The sequence below is a fragment of the Gigantopelta aegis genome, chromosome 15, assembly GCF_016097555.1.
Source record: "Gigantopelta aegis isolate Gae_Host chromosome 15, Gae_host_genome, whole genome shotgun sequence".
Taxonomy (NCBI): domain Eukaryota; kingdom Metazoa; phylum Mollusca; class Gastropoda; order Neomphalida; family Peltospiridae; genus Gigantopelta; species Gigantopelta aegis.
Genome location: NC_054713.1, coordinates 43,712,971 through 43,727,045, shown reverse-complemented (window position 1 = coordinate 43,727,045; position 14,075 = coordinate 43,712,971). Strand labels below are relative to the sequence as shown.

The window sequence follows — 14,075 nt, the reverse complement described above, 5'->3', positions numbered from 1 at the left end:
AAATGTTATTCACATCCAATTTATTACACAATAAATAATTAGTTTTCCATTATAAAACATAGTTATTTTATTATTTATTCATCAGTCCGGAGATTTGTTTTCGGAACACCTCCAAGGAAGATAACTCTTCGGTGATGTAAAGGGAGATCACTAAGGAGGCCTACATGTGATTGTAAACGTTTCTTTGAAACCTTTTTGAAGTTTAAGCTGCTAAATCCTAAATTTTAAACCATGAGTTTAGTTTTAGAATTTGTTGATGCTCTTAAGAGGCATGATCCTTCAGCAATTGGGATTTTAGTGGCTGTACTCGTAGGCATACTAACTATAGGTAAATTTCAAAGTGACATAGCCTATCATTTAAATGCCATATGGATTCATGACATTTTTAATTTTTAAAATTTATTATTATTATTATTATTTATTTTTTTAAAAAAGAAAAAAGTAACCTTTATCAAATTGTTGAAAATAATAGGTTTTGTTTTAAATAGTTTGTAGGTAAATGTTTACTATTTAGTTGATCATGAATGCTGTTTGAAATAGTATTTGTTGATATTCAAAAATTAATACAGGTGATGCGCCAGTTCCGGATCACTTCAGACAAAATTGTGAATTCTGTCAACATGCGCACGTATGACTTTAAAAGAAATTCTTGGTAATAAAGATAATCAACCATATAAATAAACAGTGATATAAAATGTAAATTTAGGTAAACATTTGGCACCAAAAACAGTGTTGTTCTAGCTGGCGTACTTACGCCAGTTGCGGATCACTTTGTCCAGTTCCGGATCACTTTCGAAAAATAGAGGCTTACCCCTTCAAAAACACTATTTCCAACATGTTAGCACTTTCAGCACGTTCGTGGATCCTGCCGGATATATTTTATGATCATTTGCAACTCCATAGGGTTCCCACCCCCCTGATTACGTCCCTAATTAGCAATTTCTAAAATCGATTGAAAATCAACGATGGCGTCCCATGATGTCAGATATACGGGGCGTGTGTCAAAAGTAAAGGTGCGCGATCCTTATTATTTTCGTTGAATTATATTTGATTTCTGGCATTCTATTATATAATAATAATAAATAATATTATTATTACTAATAATAAATAATTGTTTTCATTTATTATCGTATATATCAATAATAATAATAATAATATTATTATTATTATATTGATGACTTGAATGAATGAATGAATGTTTAACGACACCCCAGCACGAAAAATACATTGGCTATTGGGTGTCAAACTATGGTAATGCAAATAAATAAAGTGATGATCAACATCAATATAAAAATTCAAGACTTAAACAAAAACAGTGTAAAGAACTGTGCAAAAAAACAAATATCACAGAATTTTACGGATACTGAATTTTACTCAAAACTTCAATTTTGTGCTGTATTGGCCATTCTCAAAGAGAATGTTACACCCCTGCACCACGGTGAGGTTACAGCACACGCAGAGGATATTGATGACTTTTAAAAGTCACATTTTCTTTGTGAAAGGAACAAAGGCTTGAAAATAGAAAAAAATGACATAGCAAAATATCAACTTTGGGAAGGCTTGAAAATAAAATAAAATGACAGCAAAATATCAACTTTGGGACAGTTTAGTATTTATCATAATACAGGGGCGGATTATGCTTTAGGTGTGTGTGTGGGGGGGGGGGGGGTGTCCGAAACAATATGTAAATGTTTATAATTTGAAATTATAAATCTTACAGGTTATCTACGTGGTGGGGGTGGGTTTTGTTTTTTAACCGGAAATAATCCGCTCCTGTTTAAATATTAAAATTAAGCAAATAAGTTTGAAGCAGGACGGTTAGACCCCTTGTTAATAATGATAAATATTAATATAGTGACACACACTAAACAGTCACAAAAGTGAATTATTAATTATTATTTTTGACGTGTTGTTCTATTTGCCCTTTTCTGGTTAGTCTCTCCCCCACCCCACAAAATAATTCCTGGATCTACTCCTGAATACAGAATTATTTTCAACGACGGTCTAAAGGCTAGGGCTAGCTCAGATTGACCGTGTGAATGCACAAATCAGTGGCCGACTGACTCTCCTGCATCAGAATGCGATTGTGTAAAACAAAAAATCCACTGAAAAAAATAATCCACCCTATAGTGGTACAGACTGTTTAAATGCGAATTATAATTAAGCTGAATAAGAGATTTTCACTTCGTTGACAAAACCAAATAGAGGACCCCTTCCCCCTCTCTCCCAAAGTCGAGCATTCGAGTAGTCGAGTATGCGAAAAGCACGTGCAATGGCACATGCAAAACAGACCACTGGCGGTGGCATGGTTTTATAAAGGTCCTCATGTCAAACTTGTGCCGATTCTTTTCTTTGTACAGTAAACCTTTTTCTTTTCTTTTTCAATCAATCAATCAAACAAACAATGGGGTGGACGGCTCTCACACTGAGGAGGGCGGGCAACATTACTGAATAGTCTTATGGGGCAAATACAAGACACGTGTACAGCGATTTTAGCGATTCTAGACTGGCGATCTAACAGGTCCTACGGGCTCCTATTTTTGTAGGGGGCAGGGCAGACTGATTTTTGCCCGAATTAAACGAAAATGGAATTTTAAAAAACTAAATTTTATTTATATTAGCCATATTTGTGAATGACTGCGGCTGATATTTGTACAAATGGCTAATTACATGTAGGCCTACAAATATAACGTGAGAGACAAGTGGACGAACACTTAAAATCGTAGTTTCAGTTTATAAAATACGTGTCTTTGCATTATATACATATTGTCATTACCTGTAGAAAACAAAAATAATACAAGAAAAATAGGTGGAACTACAACGATTAATATAATATTTTGTAGAGGATGACTGGCCATGGGACGAACAGTCTAGGGCTACTAGTACATGGGGCCCCCGAGACATACAGAGTCGAATTATTATGAACTAGTGGTTAAAATGACGAATCAAGAGAGGTTTAAGAAGAAAATAATAATAATAATAATTATTATTATTATTATTATCATCATCATTATTATTGTTATAAAGTTATAAAGGAAGGGGGAAAAGTGGGAGAAAAAAAATCCACTGTGTTCAACGTTTTTGAGTCTTGAGATAAACCCTGCGTTCATCCTTCCGTTTTGTGAGTGATCCGCAACTGGCGTATCAAGTGTGTCCCCTTTGAGGAGTTACAGTAAGTCGTTTGCAGCATCACTTTTTATAAAACTAGTCATACACAATCTATAGATGTTTCCCCTACTCGTACAATAAAATTTCAAAGGATATAAAAAGAAAAACATCAAAAACTTCATCTCTCTTTTTAAACGTCTTCTTTTTTTCATGTCGTCTGCTCGTGTAAAGTTTTAATAGTGGTTATGTATCGCCGTCCAAAATAAAACCAAGACTATATGCTGTTACAGTTATTTTACGTACAATTTCAAGAAACATGTATTATTTGTTTGTTAGAATATTTGTTTAATGAAATTTACATAGAAATGACTAAAAATTTAATATACCGACAGACTGATCGGTAACTACAGGTGATCCGGAACTGGCGCAACACCTGTATTTTAAATTGTTTACCTCCAACATTGGTTTGTAATGTTTAGGTCATGTCTTGAACATGTAATATTTTTTTCATAAATTACTTTAAAAAATGTACGTTCCAACATTGTTTGTAATGTTTAGGCTATGTCTTAAACAGTTAAACATTTTCATTCATTCATTCATTGTCAGGTCTCTTTGAAAATTGTGAGAGTGATAGTTTCGTTCGCGCGTCACTCGCATAAGTATAGTTTGCGTAACCCATTTTTCATTGTGCATTGAATTTATTACATGATTTATATTATCATGATGGGTTACGTGAAAACAAATGGGTTACCTGAATTTGTTTTTGCGTAACCCGTAACTGGTGTAAGCAAATTCTTAATTCTCAGACTCGGAGGCCTGGATGTTAAAGGTAAATGTACAAAATGTCACCTTCCATGAGTTTATTTTTCAGGTTTGCTGTTTTATCTAAAAAGTACAAGAAGTGGCAGAAGCAGTGTCCTCCTGCTGGGAATTTGTGGAGCAGGGAAAACTCTCCTCTTTACTTGGGTAATCTATTCTGCAATGTGTTCAAACTTTCTTTAAGGAAAAACTCTCCTCTTTACTTGGGTATCTATTCTGCAATGTGTACAAATTTTCTTCAATTTAAAACTCTCCTCTTTACTTGGGTATCTATTCTGCAATGTGTACAAACTTTCTTTAAGGAAAAACTCCTCTTTACTTGGGTATCTATTCTGCAACGTGTACACACTTTCTTTAAGGAAAAACTCTCCTCTTTACTTGGGTATCTATTCTGCAATGTGTACAAACTTTCTTTAAGGAAAAACTCTCCTCTTTACTTGGGTATTTATTCTGCAATGTGTACAAACTTTCTTTCAGGAAAAACTCTCCTCTTTACTTGGGTATCTATTCTGCAACGTGTACAAACTTTCTTCAATTTAAAACTCCTCTTTACTTGGGTATCTATTCTGCAACGTGTACACACTTTCTTTAAGGAAAAACTTTCCTCTTTACTTGGGTACAATCTATTAAGATATAACTATGGGGTGTAGAATATGACCAAAAAAGTGGTTTTTATTTGTAGTTTAAAAGTGGCCTTCATGTGAAGCCAGTCAAGGCCATATATATATGTAGATCAAGTAATTTTTATATTGAATTCAGTTCAGTCACCATTTCGTAGCATTACATTTATTAATATATTTTAAATTGTAGCTTATATAATTATATGACATTGTGTACTATTTATTATACAAAGTTATCATCTTTATTTGTTTAAATTTAATTTTTAGCATTCTCAAGGACTAAGCTAATCTATTTAGCCTAATAGGGCACAAAATTTAATGTGTTGTCTGAGACCAAGTTTAACAATTATTAACAGACTACACACCAGGGATGGGGAAAAATAAAATTGTCAATCGGTCCCGCTTGATGTCATTAACGGAGGTGGGAGGGGGGAAAAAAAAAAAAGGAATAAAAAAAACCTTTTTTTTTATCACATCAGTGAAAAAAAACCCACCCCACAAATTGTATATATTTTACATAATGGAATAAATAATATAAAAAAGGAATAAAAGCTATGAATTTAAATCCCATATATGTATAAAAAGTACGAATATTCAGTACTGTGTCCTGAAAATTAATAAAAGATCGCACCGTTGAAGCGTTTGACAACCTGAGCTAGCACATGTTTAGACAAAGAGATTAATAACGTCATCACTGATTGGACGAAATTTGACCTCTACTGGCTCTTGAGATAACCAGTACATGTAGCTGTTCTGTTTACTCCCACTTGTTAACAAAAAAGTGGAAACCTTTTGTTAATTTTAAAATCCTTTATAATTATTGGATAGACTACATTGAACAGTCAACAATAAATACATTTATAGATTATTTCAGTATATTTTATGCTATTTCAAGCAGTTTGTATTGCACAAAAGTCTCTTGCTTCGGACTGGGACACTCGACCCGACAAAGCTCCGTACATAGGTGTTGACAGGTGTTGTTTTAATTGGAGTGTAATACCTTGATGGCTCTCTCACCAAGAATGGTGTTATTGTTAACGTCTGTTTAATCTCTTGATCGGCTCAGCAACTTTGACAAAATTAATGTCTAGCCTAGTGGCTGTGGATTGACACTACTGTAGGTCCGACTTCAGTGACTGGCGATATATACTTAGGCAGACTTCAAAATCACAGATGCCTTGCCACTAGCCATATTGACCACTATTTATTTATTATTTTAAATCATGCATGAGATACCGATGTCTGGGCAGGCCTGTCCACTTGACGGATAAGAATTTGTCCCAATAATAGAAATGGACAGGTGCTTCGGACTGACAAGAATGACAAAAGTGGGACCGGCAAACACACATTTTTTAAAAATAATTTCGGTCTCAGAGATCGAGAATCGGTCCCAGACCGGGAGAAAAGGGCTTTTCCCCACCCCTGCTACACACACATACATATATATGCATGAATAATAAAACCTAGTTAAAAAAAAATGAATACAATTTATATGATTGTACATGGCTGTTTTGGTGTTCGAAGTGGTACTTTAAATTGCTGTAATTTGAAATAATTGCACTTAACTATACATTAGTTATAATGTTTGTGTTTGTTTCAGTTGACACATGGTAAATTTAAAGAAACATACACATCGATAAAGACGAACCATGGTAACTACACAGCAGGCTTAAAGAATGTGAGTACAGTTTGTGAATATATGTAGCCAGGCTCAATGAATGTGAGTTCAGTCTGTGAATATATGTAGCCAGGCTCGAAGAATGTGAGTACAGTTTGTGAATATATGTAGCCAGGTTTAAAGAACGTGAGTTCAGTCTGAATATATGTAGCCAGGCTCGAAGAATGTGAGTTCAGTCTGTGAATGTATGTAGCCAGGTTTAAAGAACGTGAGTTCAGTCTGTGAATGTATGTAGCCAGGTTTAAAGAATGTGAGTTCAGTCTGTGAATGTATGTAGCCAGGTTTAAAGAATGTGAGTACAGTCTGTGAAGATATGTAGCCAGGCTCAAAATTCCTTATGTGTCGTACTGATTTTACGAAATGAGTGTCAGGTTTTTGTATTGCCTGAGTGAGAAAGTGGGTAATAATACATAAATCCTGAGTTTCGTAAAATCAGTACGGTCGACACACACGCGAGTGTAATAATTTGTTTAATATCCATATTATTGTTATTTGTTACAAACAGCAAGAGCCATCTCAAAGTGTTTCAATTAGAAGATGATAAAATGATGTCATATTTAACAAAAATCATTGTTAGAAATAGAAATATAATAGTGTTGGTATAAAGTTCTTCAACTGGCAGTAGCTAGTGGGAATTTACCTATAAGATCAGTTGGTAGAGTGCTGGACTTTCACACTGAGGGTCAGTGGTTCAACTCCCCTTGGTGGAGGTTGATTTATCTGTTAAAGAAATGTGAAGATTATTGAATATTTGTAATATATATGTACCTATGATTTATATCCCATGCCAAAACAAATGCTTTATTTTACTGAGAGATTTTATGTTCTGTATATATTTTAGTTTTAATTTTTACATTTTTATTTGTTTTATGTTGTTTAGAAACAGGTGAAGATCGTTGACTTGCCTGGACATGAACGTCTTCGGAATCAAAGTTTAGAGGAAAACAAATCTCAAGCAAGGTGAAGGTCGTTCACTCGAATCGTTTATTGTACGGTATAGACATGGGACCTGGAAAATTATGGAATTTGCCAGTGTTATTATCCAGGCCCGAAAAGTCTTGGACTTTTTAGTTGTGTCAGAAAGGATGTGGAAAAAAAAAATATTATTATTAATTTTTGTCTTGCCTTTACGGTGGTGGCTGCGATGACATAAATTTTTACATTAAAAGTTTTTCATTAACATTTCACGTTTAAATAATTTTCTCACAAACTAAGACCTAGGTCTATGAAACTTGGTTTATAGTTTTACCTATGGTTGTTCATCACAGTGCACAGAAAAGAGTAATGGAAGGCGAGATATTTAATTCTGCAGGATTCTTGTTTATCATGTACAAGACCACAAGATGGTCAATTAAAATCAAAACAATGTAATACTAATATACATGTATGTATTATTAGATTGTGTTAAAAAGTCAGGGAAAATATGATATAAAAGTCATGGAATTTGGAAAAGATTTATAACGATGATGACAAAGTGTGTGAACCCTGTATTAGAATACTTTGTGATCTCATGCTTATATTAGTCGAGACTTTCAGAGTTGCTTATGTGAGTCAAGACTTTCAGAGTTAATTCCTCCTTGATGCAAAAACATGGAGATCTGGACCCATATTCACAGAAAGGTGTAAATTTACGTCTACGACTAGCAGTTATGTCTGCCGTAGATTTACATTTATGTGCAAAAAGCACCTTATAATAACATCGCGAACGGTGATCCATGGCATTTTGGTATTGGTGAGGATCCGTGTTTTGGTACGAACCTGAGGACATTTCTTAAAAAGGAAAAGATAACTCAGGAGAAATTGGCCGAGTCAAAAACATCCGTTCAATCACCAACAAAAATATGTTCAATCCGTGGGCATTCTCCATTAAAAACTGCTTCAACTATTGGAAATGCTGCCAGTTTCCGTAAATAATGGTAAATAACAGTGATCGTGCTTGATTTATTATATGTACACGACTTACGTGCAGCGTTAGTTGTAACCGGAGGCACTCTTATATTTACGTCCAACTTTATATGTAACTTACGTAACTTTTTGTTGTTTCATGAATAGCTCCTGAGTCATAGATTTACATTTACATGTAAAACTAGGCTTACAAGGTTTTGTGAATATGGGTCCTGGCTATTGTAGTCGGCAGAAGATAAGATTATTTGAGGCAAAAGCAGGGTTAGTTCTAGTTGAGCAAAACATTTCGCCAAATCATCTCAACAAATGCAAAACCCAGTTATTTTTCAACAAAACACCAATTATTAATTGAAATTTTTTCGCCAAATTAAAATAAATTTCATCAGTTGGTAGAGTGCTAATCGGTGTTCAGTTGATTAGAAATATTGCTATTCAAGATTTTGAAAACAAAATGTTCCCTGTCTTTTCAGAACTTTGTGACCCCTTCCTTACAAAATCGTGGATCCTTCCCTGAGTACTGTTGCAGATAATTTTAATGTCAGAATATTAAGAGTAAAATGGAATTCAAATACACAAGACCTTCAGAAATATAAACAGTGTGAAAGCTTATAAACGACTCTTTGCTGGTACTTAAAGGTTTATGATGCGTGGTAGACTTTGTTTTCTGTGTAACACTTTGATTCTAGGTTTACAGTAATAGCAGCTTTTGATAGTAACTGTTTCCTCTTTTTCTTTTCAGAGCTGTTGTGTTTGTTATTGACAGTCTGACATTTCAGAAAGAAATCAAAGATGTGGCAGAGTGAGTAGATTTATTACCTCTTATTAACTGGTTTTATAGGGGTTTTTTTGGGGGTGGGTGGGTCTTGGGGTTTTTTTTCTGGGGTTTTTTGCCTATCGATTAAATTGATGACTTCAACTCTGTCTTCTGAGCTGTCCACACTATCGCCTACCTGTCTCAACTTCCTCCATGGGTATTTCTGGGTATTTCCCTGCACCCATCTGGCAATCCTGGTCCTCAGCTGCTAATAAAGCTTGTCTGACCCACAGCACTAATGACCGCCGATAGTAGTGGTGCATAGTAGGTGGTTACAAGTGCCTCTTAACAATGCCAGATGTAACTACTGAACACTCCCCGAAGTGGTCAGACTAAGCCCACAGCTAAAAGCTGATGGGGAATGGCAGGCGTGTGGCACAGATAGCCACAAGAGACAATCACCTGTTGCAGTTGGAGAGACAAGGACTGGGATGTGGAGGTCGACGGCGAAAGAAGTTGAAAGATGGGAGGAGCTGCCAGATCAGAAAGAAATGAGATGGAATTCAAAGGAGAGAAAGGAAAGGGGGCAGTGGGATAAAAAAAAATAATTGATGACTCCAGAAATAATGATTGAAAACTGTCAAAAAGTTGTTACAGAGATTCCTTATGCAGATTTCAATCTTTAATTTATGGTCAACCGACTAAGCCTCCAAAATAAAGTAATAAATCTGTAATTAATATTGTGACATGGTTGTTTCCCACCACAAACATGCACCTTAGTGACGTGTATATTTAGTTCAGGGCCAGTTGTGAACATATAATCTCCAGTGGGAATTTTATGAAGAAGGCAGGCAACATACACCATTTTGAAGCTTAGGCCTTGGAGATTTTAAAAATGTTTGGTGCCATTTTTTCCCTGAAAAGTTCATGGTCACATGTCAAGGTCAAAGGTCAAGAATTGTTAAATTCAGCTTTATTTTGCAAACAACTATTAGTATCTGAATTGCATGTCTGAAATAAAAACAATGCATGTGTATAGATGCTTGAGGTTAGGTGCGAAATGTTTACCCATGAATGTTTTCCCAGTTTACAGTAACACGCCATAGACATGATTATAGTCAGTGAAATACAACAGTGGTCAAATTATTTTGGGGGCAGAACATAGCTCAATGGTAAAGCCGGTCTTAGGATCGATCCCCGTTGGTGGATCCATTGGGTTATTTCTTCTTCTTCTTTTCTGACTTATTTTGACAATGTTGATTATGACTTGAAAACTAATATAAAATGTAAAATTATTTTCAGATTCCTGTACACCGTGTTAAGTGACAACACTGTATTGAGCCGCTCCCTGCCAATATTAATAGCCTGCAACAAGCAGGATCAGACATTAGCTAAGGGGTCAAAGGTCATACAGAGTAATCTGGAAAAAGAAATGTAAGTACATACTGTTACTATTAGGTTTGGAATATGTTAAATCCATTAGAACTGTTAATTCAAGGTCTTCAGATTTCTCATGGAAACAGTTGTTTCCAGTAGAGTTTAAGTTTGCTAATTTTATAATATTTTTTAGGAATCCTACGTGAATATTTTTAGTGTGATAATATATTGATTTTCAGGAATATATTGATAGTTTTATCCTTCCGATAATATTATTTATCAAGAATAATCTTTTAAAGTATTATCAATCTGATAATCTGACTAATATTATTTTTCAGGAATACTTTACGAGTATTTTCGGTGTTTGACGATTATTTGAGTAAGTCGCTAGCTCTAACAGAAGCTTTGGCTAGTGCCCTATGTGTATTATAATAATACAGTTTAAAATGTTCACTAACCCAGAAGAAAAATTCAGTAGCGTAGACCCTGGACCGAGGGCTAGTGAATTTGTCGAACCCTGGTATTTTCATTCTTATAATATGGGCTATTTCTCGTTCCTGCCAGTGCAACACGACTGGTACATCAAAGGCCGTGATATGTACTATCCTGTCTGTGGGATGGTGCACATAAAAGATCCCTTGCTGCTAATCGAAAAGAGTAGCCCATAAAGTGGCGACAGCGGGTTTCCTCTCTCATTATCTGTGTGGTCTTTATCCACATGTTTGACGCCATATAACCGTAAATAAAATGTGTTGAGTGCGTCGTTAATATAATAACATTACTTCAAAGAGTATTTTCAGTCTTATAATATAAATATTTTAGAAATACTCTGAGAGTAATATAATTTTCCAGGAATACATTGCGGGTAACCAAGGCGGCTGCACTGCAGGGCACCGACAACACGTCCAACAACAACTCGTACCTGGGAAAGAGGAACAAACCCTTTGAGTTCTCCGACCTCAAACCCATGTCCATCGAGTTTGTCGAGTGCAGCATCCACGGGAAAACTGACGAGGAGGCAGATTTTAGCACCATAACGAGGTGGCTCGACAGAGTGGCTTAATAGATGTTGGGAAATCATTATTTAATTTAAAAACAGTGGCTAAAATCTCAAAACTTGGCTTAGGGCAAATCACTATTTAACTTAATAGAGTGGCTAAAATAGCAGATGTTGGGAAATCACTATTTAACTTAACAGTAGCTAAAATCTCAAATGTTGGGATATGGAAAATCACTATTTAACTTAATTGGATAAAACAGTAAATGTTGGGTTTAAGGAAATCACTATTTAACTTAACAGAGTGGATAAGATCTGAGATGTTGGGAGAAGGGAAATCACCATGTGACTTAACAAGAGTGGACCATTTCTCCGATGTTGGCATAAAGGAAATAAAATACATAAATTGACTCATGACATTGGCTTAATTTTAGATGTTAGAATAAATGAAATGACTCTCCGACATGTATCATTGGCTTAACTTTGAATGTTAAATGTCTTGGATCTTGAAATAACAGTTTAACTTAACAGAGTGACTAACTCAGAGAAGGCAGACTCCGTGTAATGGCTATATATCAGGGGTGGGAATTCTCCTCGGATCAGCTGTTTTCCTCTCATGGAACATTGCATTTCCTCACATTTTAATTGTCCTTTCCTCCAAAATGTGTCAGATGGCACAGATTTTAACCTAGGATTTCAAGAATTTCCGGGACCCCTCTAGATTTCCTCTTTTTTACAGTTCACCAATTCCCACCCCTGATATTTACACAAGTTTAACTGGCTTAATGTCGGTGTTCTAATTCACAGACATCGAAATAAGAATACAGTGCCTGGCAACCCAGGTCATGTTTACGAAGTTTACAGTTCCATTATCATTCATTCGTAAACGTAGGCCTACTTGTTTTTTATTCATTTATATCACTGTTCTCGTTTTACTGATACAAGTCTGTGTCATTTCAGAGCTTGCTCAGGCACTTGCCAAATTCGCCAGTTGCAAAAATTTAAAAACAATAGGCGAATTTTATTTTAATAAGTTGGTGAAATAATTTCATGTAATAATTGATATTTTGTAGGAAAATAACTGAAATAATTTCATGTAATAATTGATATTTTGTAGAAAAATAACTGGTTTCCTGCAGTTTTTGACATTTAATAGATAATTCGTTGAAATGATTTCATGTAAAAATTGATATTTTCGTTGCAAAATAACTATTCCTGCAGCTTTTGAAATTTAATTCAGAGCAAATTGCTAAAAATGTAGGTGGTGGTGTTTTGTGGAGAATGAAATACTGTTCTTGACTTTCTTGACACATGGTAACCTCTTAGCAGGGCTCGAAACGGCCTGTCCTGTTTGGGCAACTTAAATATAAAAAAAATAATGGTGTTAGTTGACCAAGTAATATTATTTGGGCGATCTTCTTTAGAGCCATAACATATGAGCCACGATTAATATTTGTATTGCATATATTATTCCACATTAAAATTTTGCTCGTGGTTCACTTATTATAATTTGCCAACATCCATTATTATTTTTTGGGCCACCATATTTTTTGGCGAGTTTCGAGCCGTCTTGGTAATCTGAACGATGGTTCACGACTTACTGCAGTGCCTGAATGGAGACATTAGGATAAAGAAAAGAAACTGGTTGGCTTCACAAAGTGATTTTTTTTGGGGGGGACGTTGAGATAATCAAAATAACTAACCTGACAACATGGTCCGATGTTGAAAATTTGTTTCAAGAATTCTGTCATGTGAAAAGTGTTCATCACAATAAATTTAAGAAACAGACATTTGAAATAGCCGTTTTGTTGTTCTTTTATGAGGAGTCGTCCAGTGCTGTGTTCAAACACAATTATTTGAAATAGATTCCCACAAATTGTTTTGGGAAAATAGTTTGTGTATGCTTTTTCTTTTTTCATACCCCAATGAAGTGAAAGAAATGATAGACAATCCTAAAATTAATCTGTGTATTCAATGTGATTCTGGTTGTCCTGTTTGTAGTAGCTTGCATTCAAGAGTCTCTTTAAAGGGACATGCCCCTAGTTTTTAAACACTAAGGCATATTTTTCACTATTGGAGCCGTTTATGATCACTGAAATCAAACATTACTTATATACTACTCAAAAGAATTTAAGGGTCAAAAATTTATAACCAAATAAGTTTCAGAGTGTATTAGATTGATGACGTAAACTACACCAATTTTTTTATTTATTGTTCCATATTTACAAAAAGCCACAAATAAACGTCACTGTATACAAGAAAGTCACATGACATGCTGTCAAAGTTGAAGGTTGTCAAACATGGATTTTACACATTAGAACATTCGTTTAATAGTGTGTGAATCCACCCCTGGCGCGAATACACTCGACACATCATTGCCTCATGCTGTTGATCAGACGTCTGAAGAACTCTTGGGGATGGCCTGCCACTCTGCCAGAAGTTGACCCAGATCATGAAGGTTGGCCGGATGGGCATGGCTATCCCGAACTCTCCTGCCTAATTCGTCCCAGGCGTGCTCTATTGGGGCCAAGTCAGGCGAATATGCTGGCCAATCCATCCTGGCGATACCTTGTTGTCTGAGAAAGTCCGTTACCACCCTGGCGCGGTGGGGTCTGGCATTGTCATCCTGCAGAACTGCCCCGCCGCCAATCTGCTGAAGGCCTGGGAGAACCAACGGCCGGATAATCTCATTCAGATAGTGGATTCCATTGAGATTGCCATCCACCACATAGAGGGGGGTCCTGTGGTGGATAGAGATGCCGCCCCACACCATGACGCTGCCACCACCGAACCGGTGACGTTGTCTAACGTTAACGT

The 14,075-nt window shown here is 35.6% G+C and overlaps 1 protein-coding gene across 1 annotated transcript; it reads left to right on the top strand.

The window, feature by feature from the left end:
• Nucleotides 1–145: 145 nt before the first annotated feature.
• LOC121390195 (signal recognition particle receptor subunit beta-like) lies at nucleotides 146–13,055 on the top strand. Its single transcript, XM_041521955.1, has 7 exons — nucleotides 146–328; nucleotides 3,980–4,074; nucleotides 6,148–6,225; nucleotides 7,106–7,185; nucleotides 8,870–8,929; nucleotides 10,187–10,318; nucleotides 11,114–13,055. The coding sequence occupies exons 1-7, from the start codon at nucleotides 232–234 to the stop codon at nucleotides 11,322–11,324; spliced, it is 753 nt and encodes a 250-aa protein (XP_041377889.1). The 5' UTR covers nucleotides 146–231; the 3' UTR covers nucleotides 11,325–13,055.
• The last annotated feature ends 1,020 nt before the right edge of the window (nucleotides 13,056–14,075 follow it).

Bases quoted from the DNA above. Each gene is read 5' to 3' on its own strand.
- LOC121390195 (XM_041521955.1), top strand. From the start codon at position 232: ATGAGTTTAGTTTTAGAATTTGTTGATGCTCTTAAGAGGCATGATCCT. The intron at 6,226-7,105 runs GTGAGTACAGTT...TATGTTGTTTAG, and splicing joins ACACAGCAGGCTTAAAGAAT to AAACAGGTGAAGATCGTTGA. The intron at 7,186-8,869 runs GTGAAGGTCGTT...TTTTCTTTTCAG, and splicing joins GAAAACAAATCTCAAGCAAG to AGCTGTTGTGTTTGTTATTG.